At 44.4% G+C, this 16811-nt stretch overlaps 1 protein-coding gene across 1 annotated transcript in view; it reads left to right on the forward strand.

Annotated features, from left to right (window-relative positions):
• Nucleotides 1–16811, forward strand: part of LOC126266726 (probable cytochrome P450 301a1, mitochondrial) — a 286151-nt gene extending 269340 nt beyond the window's left edge. Inside the window, exons 10-12 of the mRNA XM_049971202.1 lie at nucleotides 11122–11203; nucleotides 13917–14123; nucleotides 16452–16811. Of these exons, the coding sequence (XP_049827159.1) occupies nucleotides 11122–11203; nucleotides 13917–14123; nucleotides 16452–16568 (406 nt within the window). The 3' untranslated portion in view covers nucleotides 16569–16811. The remainder of the gene's footprint in view (nucleotides 1–11121; nucleotides 11204–13916; nucleotides 14124–16451) is intronic.

The following is a 16811-nucleotide window of genomic DNA, read 5'->3' on the forward strand; positions in this document are numbered from 1 at the left end:
TAACTCACGCTCTCTTGGAAGAAGCAACGCTTTTCTCAAAAATTTTAGACCCTCCTCATAGAAAGAGCCCTCAGCTACCACTATCAACTTCCAGACGGAACAACGGAACGTTGCTTCTAATGAGACTGTCTTTTGGTTTACTAAGCGAGTTTAATGTGTGGCATATTCTCTTTTGGGAAGGCTACTAGCCTGACATATATAATTTTCATACAGGCATTTCCAGAGTTCAATTTACAAATACAATTAAACATTTACTAAAACAAGCGAAAGCTCCCATGTACAGGGTGTTTCAAAAGTGACCGGTATATTTGAAACGGCAATAAAAGCTAAACGAGCAGCGATAGAAATACACCGTTTGTTGCAATATGCTTGGGACAACAGTACATTTTCAGGCGGACAAACTTTCGAAATTACAGTAGTTACAATTTTCAACAACAGATGGCGCTGCAAGTGATGTGAAAGATATAGAAGACAACGCAGTCTGTGAGTGCGCCATTCTGTACGTCGTCTTTCTGCTGTAAGCGTGTGCTGTTCACAATGTGCAAGTGTGCTGTGGACAACGTGGTTTATTCCTTAGAACAGAGGATTTTTCTGGTGCTGGAATTCCACCGCGTAGAACACAGTGTTGTTGCAACAAGACGAAGTTTTCAACGGAGGTTTAATGTAACCAAAGGACCTAAAAGCGATACAATAAAGGATCTGTTTGAAAAATTTCAACGGACTGGGAACGTGACGGATGAACGTGCTGGAAAGGCAGGGCGACCGCGTACGGCAACCACAGAGGGCAACCTGCAGCTAGTGCAGCAGGTGATCCAACAGCGGCCTCGGGTTTTCGTTCGCCGTGTTGCAGCTGCGATCCAAATGACGCCAACGTCCACGTATCATCTCATGCGCCAGAGCTTACACCTCTATCCATACAAAATTCAAACGCGGCAACCCCTCAGAGCCGCTACCATTGCTGCACGAGAGACATTCGCTAACGATATAGTGCACAGGATTGATGACGGCGATATGCATGTGGGCAGCATTTGATTTACTGACGAAGCTTATTTTTACCTGGACGGCTCCGTCAATAAACAGAACTGGTGCATATGGGGAACCGAAAAGCCCCATGTTGCAGTCCCATCGTCCCTGCATCCTCAAAACGTACTGGTCTGGGCCGCCATTTCTTCCAAAGGAATCATTGGCCCACCTCGTGGTTTATGCAAGATGGTGCCCGGCCACATCGCACGGCCGACGTCTTTAATTTCCTGAATGAATATTTCGATTATCGTGTGATTGCTTTGGGCTATCCGAAACATACAGGAGGCGGCGTGGCTTGGCCTCCCTATTCGCCTGTGACTTCTTTCTGTGAGGACACTTGAAAGACCAGGTGTACCGCCAGAATCCAGAAACAATTGAACAGCTGAAGCAGTACATCTCATCTGCATGTGAAGCCATTCCGCCAGACACGTTGTCAAAGGTTTCGGGTAATTTCATTCAGAGACTACGCCATATTATTGCTACGTATGGTGGATATGTGGAAAATATCGAACTATAGAGTTTCCCAGACCGCAGCGCCATCTGTTGTTGACAATTGTAACTACTGTAATTTCAAAAGTTTGTCTGCCTGAAAATGTACTGTTGTCCCAAGCATATTGCAACAAACGGTGTATTTCTATCGCTGCTCGTTTAGTTTTTATTGCCGTTTCAGATATACCGGTCATTTTTTGAAACACCCTGTATTAGTTAAGATGCGGGAAAACGTCTCTGAACGAGATTATAAAATATTTTTATCGACTGTAGTGTGCACGATCATTAGCAGCCTGGAATAATAATGGGAAAGAGATATAGCTCGCACAAAGAATGGTGCCACTTCGGGCTACACAACTGTTTAAACACTTGGAGAGCTAACAAATGGTTCAAATGGCTCTGAGCACTATGGGGCTTAACTTCTGAGGTCATCAGTCCCCTAGAACTACTTAAACCTAACTAACCTAAGGACATCACACACACCCATGCCCGAGGCAGGATTCGAACCTGCGACCGTAGCGGTCGCGCGATACCAGACTGTAGCGCCTAGAACCGCTCGGTCACCCCGGCCGGCGAGAGCTAACAGAAACAACGCCAAGTTTGAAGCCTCAGAAGAAAGGAAGGAATGATGGGAGGGATGAAGAAGGAACCTAGATTAGCTCATTAGAAACGGAACATAAGGTCTTGCAACGGCCTAACATGGCACTTTGCTTAAGCGATTTAGGGAACTCATAGAAACCGTAGGCCTCGATGGCTGGGCGTGCCACTAAACCAGAAGAAAAGATGTTAATATACGTCAGAACTAATATCTCGATTATTTCAAGACAGATTTTCATACAGGATATTGTACGAATATGGGACTAATAATCAGAGATTTATACATCATACCATTAATTCAGTACACGAAAACTCACTATTTCAAAACGTTTTAATTAAGTCACTTACTTGTCTGCCTATCTGTTTGGTATTAATTTTTCAGTTGTTTTTAAACTAACTGATCCATGAGCTAGAGACTTGAAATTTTAAGCATAGCTGAGAACTGGAGAGAATGCAATATTAAGTCGCTTTCTTGTAGGCCTGTTCTGAAGGGGTGGGGCCGAGGTGAAAAGGGTTCGTAACGTCTGACATTTCAGCTGCCTTCAGGATTGGCATTTTGTGCAGGTAGCAAACGGAATGTGTTCCAGGCAGTTCAAATGGTTCAAATGGCTCTGAGCACTATGGGACTTAACATCTATGGTCATCAGTGCCCTAGAACTTAGAACTACTTAAACCTAACTAACCTAAGGACATCACACAACACCCAGTCATCACGAGCGAGAGAAAATCCCTGACCCCGCCGGGAATCGAACCCGGGAATCCGGGCGTAGGAAGCGAGAATGCTACGGCACGACAACGAGCTGCGGACGTTCCAGGCAGTATATCAGCGGATGGGCACAGCTGACAAGACAGAGGGAGGAAGAGTCGATGGACAGAGGGAGGGGAAGGAGGAGATGTGTGCAATGTATGCAACAGATGCGTGCGCAGGCGAAGCTGTGGATAAAACGCTAGTATATGTATATATACACTGATCAGCCAGAACACTATGACTACCTACCTAATAGCTCATATGTCTTCCTTTGGCACGGATTTGGACGCATCGTGGCATGGAAGCAATGAGGCCTTGGTAGGTCGCTGGAGGGAGGTGGTACCACATATGCACACACAACTCACATAATTTCTGTAGATTCTGGGAAGGGGGGTGATGAGCTCTGACGTCACACTCAGTCACATCGAAGATGTGTTCGATCGGCTTCAGATCTGGAGAGCACATCACTTGGAACTTCCCATTGTTTTCTTTGAAACACTCCATTACACACCAGGTCTTCTGACATGGCGCACTATCTTATTGAAAAATGTCACTGCCGCCGGGAAACACGAGCGTCATGAAGGGGTGTGCGCGGTCTGCAACCATCTACATCTACATCTACATTTACATGATTACTCTAAAATTCACATTTAAGTGCTTGGCAGAGGGTTAATCGAACCACAATCATACTATCTCCCTACCATCCCACTCCTGAAAAGCGCGGGAAAAACGAACACCTACACCTTTCTGTTCGAGCCCTGATTTCTCTTATTTTATTTTGATGATCATTCCTACCTATGTAGGTTGGGCTCAACAAAATATTTTCGCATTCGGAAGAGAAAGTTGGTGACTGAAATTTCGTAAATAGATCTCGCCGAGACGAAAAACATCTTTGCTTTAATGACTTCCGTCCCAGCTCACGTATCATATCTGCCACACTCTCTCCCCTATTACGTGATAATACTAAACGAGCTGTCCTTTTTTGCACCCTTTCGATGTCCTCCGTCAATCCCACCTGGTAAGGATCCAACACCGCGCAGCAATATTCTAAAAGAGGACGAACGAGTGTAGTGTGAGATTTCTCTTTAGTGGACTTGTTGCATCTTTTAAGTGTCTTGCCAATGAACCGCAACCTTTGGCTCGCCTTTCCCACAATACTTGTAAGATACACTCCTGGAAATGGAAAAAAGAACACATTGACACCGGTGTGTCAGACCCACCATACTTGCTCCGGACACTGCGAGAGGGCTGTACAAGCAATGATCACACGCACGGCACAGCGGACACACCAGGAACCGCGGTGTTGGCCGTCGAATGGCGCTAGCTGCGCAGCATTTGTGCACCGCCGCCGTCAGTGTCAGCCAGTTTGCCGTGGCATACGGAGCTCTATCGCAGTCTTTAACACTGATAGCATGCCGCGACAGCGTGGACGTGAACCGTATGTGCAGTTGACGGACTTTGAGCGAGGGCGTATAGTGGGCATGCGGGAGGCCAGGTGGACGTACCGCCGAATTGCTCAACACGTGGGGCGTGAGGTCTCCACAGTACATCGATGTTGTCGCCAGTGGTCGACGGAAGGTGCACGTGCCCGTCGACCTGGGACCGGACCGCAGTGACGCACGGATGCACGCCAAGACCGTAGGATCCTACGCAGTGCCGTAGGGGACCGCACCGCCACTTCCCAGCAAATTAGGGACACTGTTGCTCCTGGGGTATCGGCGAGGACCATTCACAACCGTCTCCATGAAGCTGGGCTACGGTCCCGCACACCGTTCGGCCGTCTTCCGCTCACGCCCCAACATCGTGCAGCCCGCCTCCAGTGGTGTCGCGACAGGCGTGAATGGAGGGACGAATGGAGACGTGTCGTCTTCAGCGATGGGAGTCGCTTCTGCCTTGGTGCCAATGATGGTCATATGCGTGTTTGGCGCCGTGCAGGTGGGCGCCACAATCAGGACTGCATACGACCGAGGCACACAGGGCCAACACCCGGCATCATTGTGTGGGGAGCAATCTCCTACACTGGCCGTACACCTCTGGTGATCGTCGAGGGGACACTGAATAGTGCACGGTACATCCAAACCGTCATCGAACCCATCGTTCTACCATTCCTAGACCGGCAAGGGAACTTGCTGTTCCAACAGGACAATGCACGTCCGCATGTATCCCGTGCCACCCAACGTGCTCTAGAAGGTGTAAGTCAACTACCCTGGCCAGCAAGATCTCCGGATCTGTCCCCCATTGAACATGTTTGGGACTGAATGAAGCGTCGTCTCACGCGGTCTGCACGTCCAGCACGAACGCTGGTCCAACTGAGGCGCCAGGTGGAAATGGCATGGCAAGCCATTCCACAGGACTACATCCAGCATCTCTACGATCGTCTCCGTGGGAGCATAGCAGCCTGCATTGCTGCGTAAGGTGGATATACACTGTACTAGTGCCGACATTGTGCATGCTCTGTTGCCTGTGTATATGTGCCTGTGGTTCTGTCAGTGTGATCATGTGATGTATCTGACCCCAGGAATGTGTCAATAAAGTTTCCCCTTCCTGGGACAATGAATTCACCGTGTTCTTATTTCAATTTCCAGGAGTGTATATAACATAAACGTGGGGCGCTTGCAGATGATAATCATGAAGTGAAATATTTATGTATCGATTATTATACTGTAAGCTTTGCCTTCGAGAAAGTCTTCAACCACATTTCCGGAGGTAAGCGCTTCCAATTCCAGTTAACTCCGTCGATCTTATTGCATTCTCCTTATCCAGTCTCTCATTCTACACCTTACCTGTCCCCCAATGCTCAACAAGTGATACGCAAGGAAAGAGATACGTCACTCTAACTATGGAAGGATCGCGCTTACAGGCGTGAAAGAAGTAGTCGGTACATAGAGTATTCAAGGTTAACTATTGAGATGTTAAGTGAAGGGGAATGACATACTGCCATCAAAACTCTGGGAAGAAATTAAATTTGACTTGATAACGGAAATGTACTGCGCAGCACAGATCTACATACACTACTGGCCATTAAAATTGTTACACCAAGAACAAATGCAGATGATAAACGGGTATTCATTGGACAAATATATTATACTAGAACTAACATGTGATTACATTTTCACGCAATTTGGGTGCATAGATCCTGAGAAACCAGTACCCAGAACAAACACCTCTGCCCGTAATAACGGCCTTGAAACGCCTGGGCATTGAGTCAAACAGAGCTTGGATGGCGTGTACAGGTACAGCTGCCCATGCAGCTTCAACACGATACCACAGTTCATCAAGAGTAGTGACTGGCGTATTGTGACGAGCCAGATGCTCGGCCAACATTGACCAGACGTTTTCAATTCTTGAGAGATCTGGACTATGTGCTGGCCAGGGCAGCAGTAGAACATTTTCTGTATCCAGAAGGCCCGTACAGGACCTGCAAAAGGTGGTCATTCATTATCGTGCTGAAATGTAGGGTTTGGCAGGGATCGAATGAAGGGTAGAGTTACGGGTCGTAACACATCTGAAATGTAACGCCCACTGCTCAAATTGCCGTCAATGCGAACAAGAGGTGACCGAGACGTGTAACCAGTGGCACCCCATACCATCACGCCAGGTGATACGCCATTATGACGACAACGAAAACACGCTTCCAAAATGCGTTCACCGCGATGTCGCCAAACACGGATACGACCATCATGATACTGTAAGTAGAACCTGGATTCATCCGAAAAAATTACGTTTTGCCATTCGTGCACCCAGGTTCGTCGTTGAGTACACCATCGCAAGCGCTCCTGTCTGTATTGCAGCGTCAAGGGTAACCGCAGCCATAGTCTCCGAGATGATAGTTCATGCTGCTGCAAATGTCGTCGAACTGTTCGTGCAGATGGTTGTTCGTCTTGCAAACGTCCCATCTGTTGACTCAGGGATCGAGACGTGGTTGCACGATCCGTTACAGCCATGCGAATAAGATGCCTGTCGTCTTGACTGCTAGTGATACGAGGCCGTTGGGATCCAGCACGGCGTTACGTATTACCCTCCTGAACCCACCGATTCCATATTCTGCTAACAGTCATTGGATCTCGACCAAATACGAGCAGCAATGCGCGATACAATAAACTGCAATCGCGATAGGCTACAATCCAACCTTTATCAAAGTCGGAAACGCGATGGTACGCATTTCTCCTCCTTACACGAGGCATCACAACAACGTTTCACCAGGCAACGCCGGTCAACTGATGTTAGAGTATGAGAAATCGGTTGGAAACTTTCCTCATGTCAGCATGGTGTAGGTGTCACCACCAGATCCAACCTTGTCTGAATGCTCTGAAAAGCTAAACATTTGCATATCACAGCATCTCCTTCCTGTCTGTTAAATTTCGCGTCTGTAGCACGTCATCTTCGTGGTGTAGCAATTTTAATGGCCTGTAGCGTATATTTCTGGAAAGAAATATTTTGCACTGAAATCAGAGAAAAGTTTGGTGCTAGTATCGAGGATCAGTCAGGTCACCTAACTATTCTGATATTTATTTCGAAGGTTTCATTTTAATATTTTCTCCTAATGTTCAAGTATAATTCGTTGTGGTCTACTTGCCAAGTAAGAGCGTCACTTCTGCAGAGTTTGTTTGTTCCGTTGAAATGTGAACAGCTGGCAACCTACGCAGTACGTGCCCGCTGTGTGTACCCTATAGGAATCGTGCTACAGACATCACGTGTTGACTGCTGGCCGCCGCCGAAGAACGTCGACTCGCACCCCCAAGCTCTCTCTGCCACTGGCGCTCGTCTAGCCACCACGTGTTTCCCTCCAGCCTTCTATGTGGGGTTTAGTTCCACGATGACTAACTTACTTCTGTAAAGCATCACGTCTCTGCTCCGCCATGACTGGCTGGCGGCTTACAAACCAATCTCGACGCGCTGATATCTACCCCGTATAATGGACAAACTTCCGTTTTTTTTTTTTTTTTGTTCACAAAACTCTACAACTTAGGATTTAACGCCCCGTCAACTTTAACTATCCTGAATAAGCTCACTGTGCACCTGTCCCGGTTATGCTGATTGATAAAAAAATATTAAAAACACACAAAAGGTTGCAAAACGAATATGATCTGATACTTAGGAAGACACTATCGATTTGAAGTGCTTGAAAGAGAGAAATGCGCGCATGAGAGGGAACAATGGAAACATGATGGCACGTAACCTAGCCAGCAGACTGTTGTATCTCTAAGTGTATCTACAGACTACAGGCCGGTGGTTCGTCTGTCGATCGCGTAAATAGCGAAGGTACTTTACATTTCGAGAACGGTAAACATGATGCTGTATAGTAGAGCCTTTCACTGCATGATTGTCGCCAACATAGCGTACACCGCGATGTCCTCTGTGGTGGACACTGAACATGTGATGGAAGATACATATTGGCTGCTGCAGAATACTGTGAAAAGCGGGTTTGTGTGATCTTCTTGGGTTCTGTTTACAGGCACGGCCCTAGCAAGGATACAGCACTCTGTCACGCTCGGCATTATTGTCTGCTGTTACTTTTAAAAAAAACTAGTTCACTTTTACAAGCTAATTCTTAGGGAAGCGTACAGAATTGTTGATGTGACATTACCTGGGTGCTACTAACCACCAGCTGCCTCACAAGAGGGGCATCACTGCGCTGTTTGCGTCTTCATTTATAACGGTCATCGTCATCTGAGTGAAAATTAATAATTACAAATTGAGAGGCTGTTAGCTCACAATTAAGATCTCCCAAAAATACTCCCGCACCTAATACATAACAAGATATAATTTCTAATCCCATTCCGTCTCGTGAACTCTCATAAAATCACAAACCCAGACGTTCACGGTCGGTATTTACATCCTTGGAGACTTCCGTTGTACGGCAATTAGAAGACGGACACTTGCCTTAGACGATGGCCTAATCCGCATTCAACAAATATCACATGGGACATACAAAGTTTTGAACACATTAATTTGCTTATTTACTGGGAAAATATCACAATTCAATTTAATTATTGTTCTTTATTTTGGACCTTGTAGTTCCACCCCTCTGGCTCTCGCAGTATACTATGCAACTACCAAACACACTACGTCCTACGTTATTTACCTGGCATCAGGTGTGCCACAGGGTTCCATACTGTCTCCACTCCTACAAAATGTATCCTATACACCTCTGACAAATCTCTCTCCTTCTGTCCACCACTGGCAGTACGCCGAAGACACTGGCTTCCGTGCTTCGTGCCACGTCTTCCTTCCTGAAGTCACCACTATCTGTTCTACTTCATCTCGACCACTTTACATGACTCCCATAGATAAACCCTTCAACAACAGAGAGTATTTATGCGACAAGGCTACTGTTCACGCACTTCACTGGAATGAAACATTAGGAGTTTGGAAAGTACGAGAAGAGGTACTGGTGGAAGAGAAGGCGTGTGGCCGGATTGTGAATCATGTTCGGGTAGCTCAGTCGGTAGAACACTTTCCTGCCCCAGTTTCGAGTTCCGCTCGGGCACATATTTTTAATCAGACAGGAAGTTTAACACATTACTCATTAGGCTATGTTCAAAAATACGTCGATTGCTCTCGGGTATGATAAATAGAAAATCATACACTTTTTGAAATGAATGTGTTCTATTTCTCATTACAAAGCCAACTATGATGAACAGCGTGACACAAAAGTAGACGCACAAAAGCAGACCATGGGCCTACTGCTGCTAAACTATACAAATTAACATAACAGTTAGTCATAATTTTATAACTAACGTTTCTTCTTTCTTTAATATCTCTTGTTCCATAATCTGATTGTTTCTTCTTCATGAAAATTCATCTTGAAATAATACAGTTTGCTTCGCAAAATAGTGTTTATACTGACAAAAATCAACATTTTTGTACATTTGCTCCAGTTGTCAAATTTGTATTTTATTTTCTCGAGTAATATTGGGCTTCAACAGCCGCACACACACACATACATTCAGTTCTTACTTTAATTATCTCCTTTTTCTACTAATTCTGATTATACTGAGAGCTACAAGTCAATGAACACTGAAGTACCCAATATCTGCTTATCATTGTCAACGTTATTAACTTGCACTTTTACTTAAAATAAATTTCAAATCATGCTGAAAGTCTGTCACAAACAGCCGAATATGCTAACCCAATGCTCATAAGCGTACAGAAGTACGAATCTTCCGATAAGTCAGAACATTACCTCATGTAATACGCAGTTATTAGTCGCTAGCTGAGTCAGTTACATTTCACTGTCTAACAGGCGACCAGATTGTAGAACTGTTTCCTTCTGGAGAGAAGGCGACACCAGCCATAATAGTGGACAGTAGTTGGTCACTTTGATGTACACCCAGTTTCAGCGAAATGCAATGTCCACAGTAGCTACAATCCTCTCTTTCGGTGTCGGTGCCATATGGCTCAAAACAGTTCCGTCGTTTTTGGTATTTGTAATAGCCGTCAGTAATGTCATATGTATAACATCACTGTACTTCCTAGATCGAAAACCTATGGCAAATATGTGGATCAAAATTTTCATAACACGGATCAAAACTTGCGCAATTTATAATAGTTTTGTTAAGTTTATATGTGTGAAGCATCTTTGCACATCCTTCGGCCAAGTTCTTTAACCATAACCTACATGTTTCTGTATGAGCAACATCTTTGCACCTCCTATGTCTAAGTTCTTTGGCTATAACCTACATGTTTGTATGTAAACACAGTGTATATCACGAGTTCACGACACAGTTGTGAAATATGCAGCCAAATTTTAAAAAGCATGGACGTGAGAGTGGTAACAAATGTGCAACTAACTGGAAAAACTGTCGCCAGAGCGTAATTATAATAAGGATATTTCATATTTATGTAAGTACAGATATATTTTCGACAAATGGTGCCTTACACTTACAAATGTTTCACTTGTATCTGTTTAGTCACCAGCAAATTATTTTCTTTATATTCAAACAGTTATCTGCCGCAATATAAACACATACATGAATGTGTAAACGCCTGAGGATGGACACAATCCAGAAACCGGTCGTGTGACGAATAAATAATCTTTTATTTTGACTGTTAGCGGAAATGTTTTGTGCATCACATGCTGGTTTCTGTTCTCCCGATTCATCAGACTCGTCACACCGTGGCGTATTTCCTGAAATGCAGTGGTTGTGATTACTTGTAGTTGTCTAACATTGTATTCCAAGGAATAAGACTCGCACTTGTAAACTTTTTGTGGAGGACTGGTTACAGTTGGTAGTAGTGCGTGCGTGTTGTTATGTTGGCAGACTGCGGCCGGTGGCTCTGGGCGGCAGTCGCCAGGTGGTGGCGGACAACCTGGTGCTCAGCAACTACCGCGTCCCGAAGGGGGTGAGTGGCCAACGGCTGTAGAAGCAAGCTGCGGCTCGCGGCCAGCGACAGATTCTCTTACCTGCACCAGCTTTACACCATTTTCTGTTACGGCCTTAATTTGCTTTTTGCATACCCTACATTCTTATTTCAGTCGTACTCGTTCGTCGTCAGTTAACAGACTGTTAACACTGTGGGACGGAGCCCTCTTGTGGACTTGTCCATCCATTACTTTCTTCAACGACACACTCATCCGAATTTCTGCGTAGTATTTTCTGATGCCGTCTGCCCGCCTTCCATCAGGTCACGTTATTGGTATTCTCTTATGTCTTGGAATCCTCGAAAGAGTTTTCTTGGTCCATGTGCCACCCATCCACAACACAGCTAAATCTCTCGGCCACTTCGATTTCGATTTCATAACAGTTAAAATTACATCTCCCAACGCAGGCTGTCCCCTGATCCATTTGTTCGTTTCCACGTTTCTCCTACTAATTCCCTACATCCATTTCTCCATTACTCGCATAAAATCATGCAGTTTTTCAATGGTATATACAGTAAAAGTTCATATCGAACATACGTAAAAACTGTTAACACACTCTGATTGTAAATGCTTCATTTCCAAATCTCTACTGAATATATCAAAAGCACTCCAGTCCCCTTTTCCCGTTATTCATTTCTCTGTCCAACCAATCCTTCTCTTCCAACGCTTGTAAACACGTAACTTATAACGTTCCGTGATTCTTCCGTCGGTACGAAGCTACAACTCTGATTATGACCTTGTAAACAGAAAACCGGTTGAAAAATGAATTACTACCGTGAAAAGGTCTCAATTTTGTGTTTATAATTAGCAACAAAAACTTATAACGTACTCTTCTGTTAATTTCTTTTCCTGTCGATCTACACATTGTCTTCAACTGCCCATAATAAAAATAAAAAATAAACGAATAAAAAGTTCATCAACTGGTATTATTATTTCGTTGTTAGTTTATTGTATGTTATTATGAATTTGTTGGTTACTCAAATGTTTAGTTATTTTCGAGTGCAGTGTCAAACTTTATCTATTAATTTGTTCCACTGGACATTGAAGTTTATCTTCATTGAAGGCAAACAGTAGAATATCATCACCAAACAAAAGCGGTTCACATACGTTTCATTAGCGTCTACCCCTTCCTAGTGTTGCCAGTTAAAAAGTCTGGTAATTTCACGCAAGACTTCTGAGAATAATGTGGTTAATATGCAATCACCTTACTTAGCTCCGTAGTTTATCATCTTACAATTTCTAATGTCTTCTGCTTATTTACTACTAGGCTTCCATCGTTTCAGTTTACAGTGCACGACAAAGGTTTTCGTAAATAATAATGTCAATGTTCAATAACGTTTGGTTTTTACTGGCTTTTGTCCAATAACGAACAGCTTGGTGGATAAAGGTCCACACTTAACACGCTGAAATAGTTGTGGTTCATACAGAGTTGTTAATGTATTGACACACGGTTCTTTTGCAGAATGACGAACGCTTTTATCCAGCTTTAACAAATGACGGCGCACTTAGTGGCAAATGTTATTCAGTTTTCAGAAGCTTACGCACACCAGTTACATAACCAACATCACTCTCTACTACTAACAACATCGTGTAACAGCTTTCTTTCTATTTCTTTCACGATTCATCTACATGTAACTTGGAGCATACTTAAGCCGGAACAGCAAAAATTATTTAAATAGCCTCATTTTCTATAGTTCATACTAAGGTAGTTTTAGTTAATAACATACTATAACCACCATATATTTCTTTGGACCTCTAAGTAACTCATGAATCTTTATAAATACTTAGTTCTTAAGTCCTACTGCACTGCCATGAAACTTAAACGGTATAGCGGTATTCATTATTACATTTTTCTTTAAGTTAAAGGAAATTCCAAGTTATTGTATGCGGAAATTCCAACTTATTGCGTGCGGAAATTCCAAGTTATTGCATGTTGGTTGAAATATAACACATTTCTAAGAATCGGGGCAAAACTTGTATAGCAAACGGTACAATGCAATTTTGAATATCGTTTTCCTACAAAATAAAAATTCCTTGCAAAACGAAATATACCTTCTGAATCGGAAAAACTTAAATTACTGTCTGAATGCTAAGAGTTTGGAAAACATTACTATGAATTAATTTTGATACTATATAAGATATTGTTTTTAAAAGTAAGTTGCAAAAATGAAAAAATGCATTCGTTTGCTCCAGGCGTGATGCTAGAGCATGTCGAAATATTCCATATTGTAATATTTTCTCTTTCAATTATAAAACTACAGCTGTTTTGCTAAAGTGAAATGGAAGCTGTGGCATACTTGAATGTACTAACACAATATTTTTGAATGAATATGCTACTTCTGGAGAGCTTTTAGTATAGATATTGAAAAAAAACCAGCTGGTTTCTTAACTTATTTAAGATTGATTCCGAGGAATTTTGAAGGTTACATCAGTCGGTAAAGCTACTGAGGTGAATCTGGATGCGCTTTTAGGAAGGTTGGATGACATGTGGAGAGCAAGACGGTATAGCTCACAGATAGAAATTCACAGAAATGTTAAGCGCACCCTACATTAATCCAAAGAGTAAGAATACAATATCTCTAGAGCTATGTTCATTCGTCAGTCATAAGATAAGAATAGTTTAGCAAAACTTTCAAAACGCCAGTATGCAACGATGGGGGAAATTTCAATCTCAGCTGATGTTTTTGTGGACAGGTAGACTTGTCGATGGCGAACGTGGTGCTGGCTAACTCGGAGGAACACTTCTCGCGGCCGTCTGATTTCCTGCCGGAGAGGTGGCTGAAGGGCGGGGAGTCTTCCCAGACGGCCCACCCCTTCGCCTTCATGCCCTTCGGCTTCGGGCCGAGGACTTGCATCGGCCGCAGGTTCGCCGAAACCGAGATCTACACTCTGCTGGCCAGGGTGAGTCCGCAGCTGCCACAGAGAGTGGACCAAATTTGTTTATTTAGCGTGTGTGGCTTACTGAATTATAGTTTACAAGTTGTTGTTGTTGCCGTCTTCAGTCCGAAGACTTGTTTGATGCAGCTCTCCACCCTGTGCAAGCTTCTTCATCTCCGAGCAACTACTGCGGCCTACATCCTTCTTAATCTGATTACTACACTACCGCCCATTAAAACTGCTACACCATGAAGATGACGTGCTACAGACGCGAAATTTAACCAACACGAAGAAGATGCTGTGGTATGCAATTGATTAGCTTTTCAGAGGATTCAAACAAGGTTGACGTGGAGGCGACACATGCAACGTGCTGACATGAGGAAAGTTTCCAACCGATTTCTCATGCACAAACGGTAGTTGACCGGCGTTGCCTGGTGAAACGTTGTTGTGATGCCTCGTGTAAGGAGGAGAAATGCGTACCATTACGTTTCCGACTTTGATCAAGGTCGGATTGTAGCCTATCGCGATTGCGGTTTATCGTATCGCGACATTGCTGCTCGCGTTCCTCGGGATACAATGACTGTTAGCAGAATATGGAATCGATGGGTACAGGAAGGTAATACGGAACGCCGGGCTGGATCCCAACGGCCTCTTATCACTAGCAGTCGAGATGACAGGTATCTTATCCGCATGGCTGTAACGGATCGTGCAGCCACGTCTCAATCCCTGAGTCAACAGATGGGACGTTTGCAAGACGAACAACCATCTGCACGAACAGTTCGACGACGTTTGCAGCAGCATGGACTATCAGCTCGGAGACAGTGGCTGCGGTTACCCTTGACGCTGCTTCACAGGCAGGAGAGCCTGTAATGGTGTACTCAACGACAAACCTGGGTGCACGAATGGCAAAACGTAATTTTTTCGGATGAATCGAGGTCCTGTATACAGCATCACGATGGTCGTATCCGTGTTTGGCGACATCGCGGTGAACGCACATTGGAAGCGTGTATTCGTCATCGCCATACTGGCGTATTACCCAACGTGACGATATGGGGTGCCTGTGGTTACACATCTCTCGGTCATCTCTCGTTCGCATTGACTGCATTTTGAACAGTGGACCTTACATTTTAGATGTGTTACGACCCGTGGCTCTACCCTTCACTCGATGCCTGCGAAACCCTACATTTCAGCAGGATAATGCACGACCGCATGTTGCAGGTCCTGTACGGGCTTTTCTGGATACAGAAAATGTTCGACTTCTGCCCTGGCCAGCACATTCTCCAAATCTCTCACCAATTCAAAACGTCTGGTCAATGGTGGCCGAGCAAATGGCTCGTCACAATACACGAGTCACTACTCTTGATGAACTGTGGTATCGTGTTGAAGCTGCATGGGCAAATGTATCTGTACACGCCATCCAAGCTCTTTTTTTACTCAATGCCCAGGCGTACCAAGGCCGTTATTACGGCCAGAGGTAGTCGTTCTGGGTACTGATTTCTCAGGATCTATGCTCCCAAATTGCGTGAAAAATGTAATGACATGTTAGTTCTAGTATAATATATTTGTCCAATGAATACCCGTTTATCATGTGCATTTCTTCTTGGTGTGGTAATTTTACTGACCAGTAGTGTATATTCATATCTTGGTCTCCTTCTACAATTTTATCCCCCCACCCCTCCACCCCGCAGACACACACTTCCCTCCAGTATTAAATTGGTGATTTCATGATGTCACTGAGTGTGTCTTATCAATCGACCTCTCCTTTCCCTTATTTCAACCTGCAGAGTTAAGACTGTGTTGTTTCCCCTTGTTAGTAACGATCCGAGTCATATGTGATTCAGAGGACAAGCTCGCTGTGTCTAAAAGTGCTCCATAATGTCCACATTTGTGGTGAGTGGATGACTGTATCTTTAACCCTGCAGTCCAGTATGTTCTGTTTTGATACTTACTGTATGCTGAAGTGGAGGCCAAACTGCAAATGTCGCATATCGCGCCCAACGCCTTCAACGACAGCTATCCAAGTACGGTGCACGAACCGCCCTCACAGCTTCAAGTCATGTTACTGTAAATGTTGAAACGTCGGCTCAACCACCCATTTACAGTGTAAAAAAAAAACTTGCGGAACGCGTAAATATTATTGTTTTTTGCACTTTAAATAGGTGCTTGAGCAGACGTCCCAACTCCGACTGTAAAAACTCTAGACCTATCCATTGAGGATAAAATGATAGGCCATGTTACTGTGTTCGAGTCTGGGCCAGATACACAGTCCTAACTTGAAAATTAATTCAGGAATCTTGCATGTCGGCTGTACTCTGAGGGTTTTTTTGTTTGTTTGTCTGCCTGTGGCACCAGGTGGTGCGCCGCTTCCGGCTGGAGTTTGACGGCGAGATGCGCTGGAGGACTACGGTCCTCCACGGCCCCGTGGCACCGCTCACCCTCAAGGTCACCCAGAGGGAGGGCGAAGTGTGACGCCACGACTCTGACAACTGCTGCGGAGCTACAGTGCGGCCCAGCCAGTGCTTCCACGTCTGAGCGTGGACTGGCATTAACGCCGTGCAGCCGTATTCACTGTAATCGTGCCTCACTGAATCTGCCAGTTGTTTTACAATTTTCTATGTACCACAAAGTCCGGAAATGTAACTAATCTGCACTTTACTTTTAATAAATGTTATCACTTTGGTGATTTTGTATAAAAAGTTATTTTCAGATTAT

This window comes from Schistocerca gregaria, chromosome 4 (genome assembly GCF_023897955.1).
Source record: "Schistocerca gregaria isolate iqSchGreg1 chromosome 4, iqSchGreg1.2, whole genome shotgun sequence".
NCBI lineage: Eukaryota > Metazoa > Arthropoda > Insecta > Orthoptera > Acrididae > Schistocerca > Schistocerca gregaria.